The sequence below is a fragment of the Mytilus trossulus genome, unplaced genomic scaffold (genome assembly GCF_036588685.1).
Source record: "Mytilus trossulus isolate FHL-02 unplaced genomic scaffold, PNRI_Mtr1.1.1.hap1 h1tg000070l__unscaffolded, whole genome shotgun sequence".
Lineage (NCBI taxonomy): Eukaryota > Metazoa > Mollusca > Bivalvia > Mytilida > Mytilidae > Mytilus > Mytilus trossulus.
In genome coordinates, this window is record NW_026963294.1 from 4,778,864 (window position 1) to 4,780,989 (window position 2,126).

At 31.4% G+C, this 2,126-nt stretch overlaps 1 protein-coding gene across 1 annotated transcript; it reads left to right on the plus strand.

The window, feature by feature from the left end:
- Nucleotides 1–331: 331 nt before the first annotated feature.
- On the plus strand, nucleotides 332–2,126 carry LOC134699454 (uncharacterized). The gene is made up of 3 exons (XM_063561047.1): nucleotides 332–508; nucleotides 1,123–1,210; nucleotides 1,688–2,126. Exons 1-3 carry the CDS (start codon nucleotides 338–340, stop codon nucleotides 1,894–1,896), a joined length of 468 nt encoding a protein of 155 aa, XP_063417117.1. The 5' UTR covers nucleotides 332–337; the 3' UTR covers nucleotides 1,897–2,126.

A 2,126-nucleotide genomic window follows, 5' to 3' on the forward strand; every position in this document is an offset into this window, starting at 1 on the left:
TTGGCAATACGACATTAGGAACTGGCTTGAACCATTTATTGCTGATGTACGGAAACATACCAAGCCATTACATTATAAATTTACAATGGCTACAGTATCTAATAAGATTAAACTGTGTTACAAATCCAATCATGCTGGGCCTTGGAAGATTTCAACAAGTGGAATGTTCATGTTTAACGAGAAAGGTGAAGTAGAATTGCCAAAGGGTGTACCAAAAGTCTCCACGCCAGTTTTTGACAAAATATCTATCGAAAAAATTGAAAGTGGAATTAATGACTGGAAATGTCTCTTCACGGATCAAATAGAACATCACCAATTTAAGAGCCGGGTTAACTACATGAAGAAATTAAGAGATGATAATCAATTTATGAAAAGTGAAATCATACAAAAGGCAGATTGGTACTTTGATAAATTACCGAAAATTAGAGTGACACCAGACTGTTCGGATGATAACAACCCACCAAAGGAAATAGAGGACATGGTAAATCAAGAGCTTATAGAACACGAGGTACGAACTAAATAATCATCAACGATACTGACCTCGTCCACAAAGTCCCCTTTCTCCGCTGTCAATTTAAAGTCTTCAGTTGACACACAAATTATATTCCGATTCCAATGTTTTTATTCTATTTCTTACTTTCTTTGTAGTTTTATTATTTTTGCTCGGACGTCACAAAAACACAGACATTATTGCAAGATCTTGCAAGGTTTTCATCGAAGGGAATAGTGTGCCTTTATTTGTTTAATACATCATTTTCCTTCTACAATTTCATTTATAGGTCATAGACAATACTATGTATGTATGTGTACATCATAAATCAGGGAATTTTATAACTTACTGTTTTTCTATTCTATAGCGAGTACATATTTTTTTTACCGTATAGGTTAATAAAAGGGATGCATAAATATGCTATGGCTTTTGCCTGGAAAAGTGTAAACCCTAGTTTCGTCATAATTTCTAAATTTAGTAATAAAACATTCAGAAATATACACTTCAAGTCAAATATTAATGGATAATTAATATTAATAAAAAAAAATGATTTCTCCTATGCAATAGTACCTTTGACATTGATCTGATAACACCTTATATACTAGTAGAACATTATTATTTTTCAATCATAGATACAGATTACCCAGAAAAGAAAAAGAAAACAAAGTGAACAAGACAAAACCAGACCTGAATTGAAAAAGCAGAAGAAAGGCAAAAAAGGTACGCTATTGTACAGTTCTTGTTACAGTGTCATTTGGAATGTTGGAGGAACAATGACGATTATGTTCGATGCCGTTACCGGTGGCAATCATTACCACTGTTTGCTATCACAAAAAAACGGACTTATTTTAGTTTGTTTGAATATTCAAAATATTCATAGGAGGAGTTGGCATATGATATATTGATTAGAATTCTTTTAGTTCAACTGATTTCAAAGTATTTTTTAATAAGTTAAGTCAAACGCGTTGTCTTTGCTTGCTTATTTTACTGAGAAAAATTATTTGAGAAAAATAAATATCTTTCTTCTTTTCAAATTAAATATTTTTCATTTGAACAAAACATCTGGACGTTTTATTAGCAAACTCAACTTGAAATCGTAATTGACTACTTTATAATGTTTATTTGTTTTTCTTTGATCATCAATCAACAACATTTAAGGTCGAAATCAATTGTTGTTTTGTTTTTTTGTATTTTCAGGAAATACGAAGAACATGACTACTAGACGCACCATATATAATAGCTCATATGTATATGGCTATATATGTCAAAAGAAACAGACATTTTATTTTATCGCTATTTTGTGCATTTTTCCTTTGATCTTTTTTGTGATAATTTTCATATCATGTTTCTCGCTTGAGATGGAAAAAGTATTGCTAGAAACTAAGGAGGCCACGTGGCGTTGCTAATGAAATTGACATTGAAATTGACAACATCGTCATAGGTAAAATAGCGATAAACAGATTATCATTGGTCATCTCAACTCGATTGCTTTCCTCACTTTCGCTGTTCCAGCTCAAGCGAGAAAATCAATCTCGTTGAGATAATCAACGATAATCTATAACTATCATACAGGAACTAATAGAACTCATTTTCTTTTTTGATTTGATTTGTTTTATACATGAGTTATCATATTTGT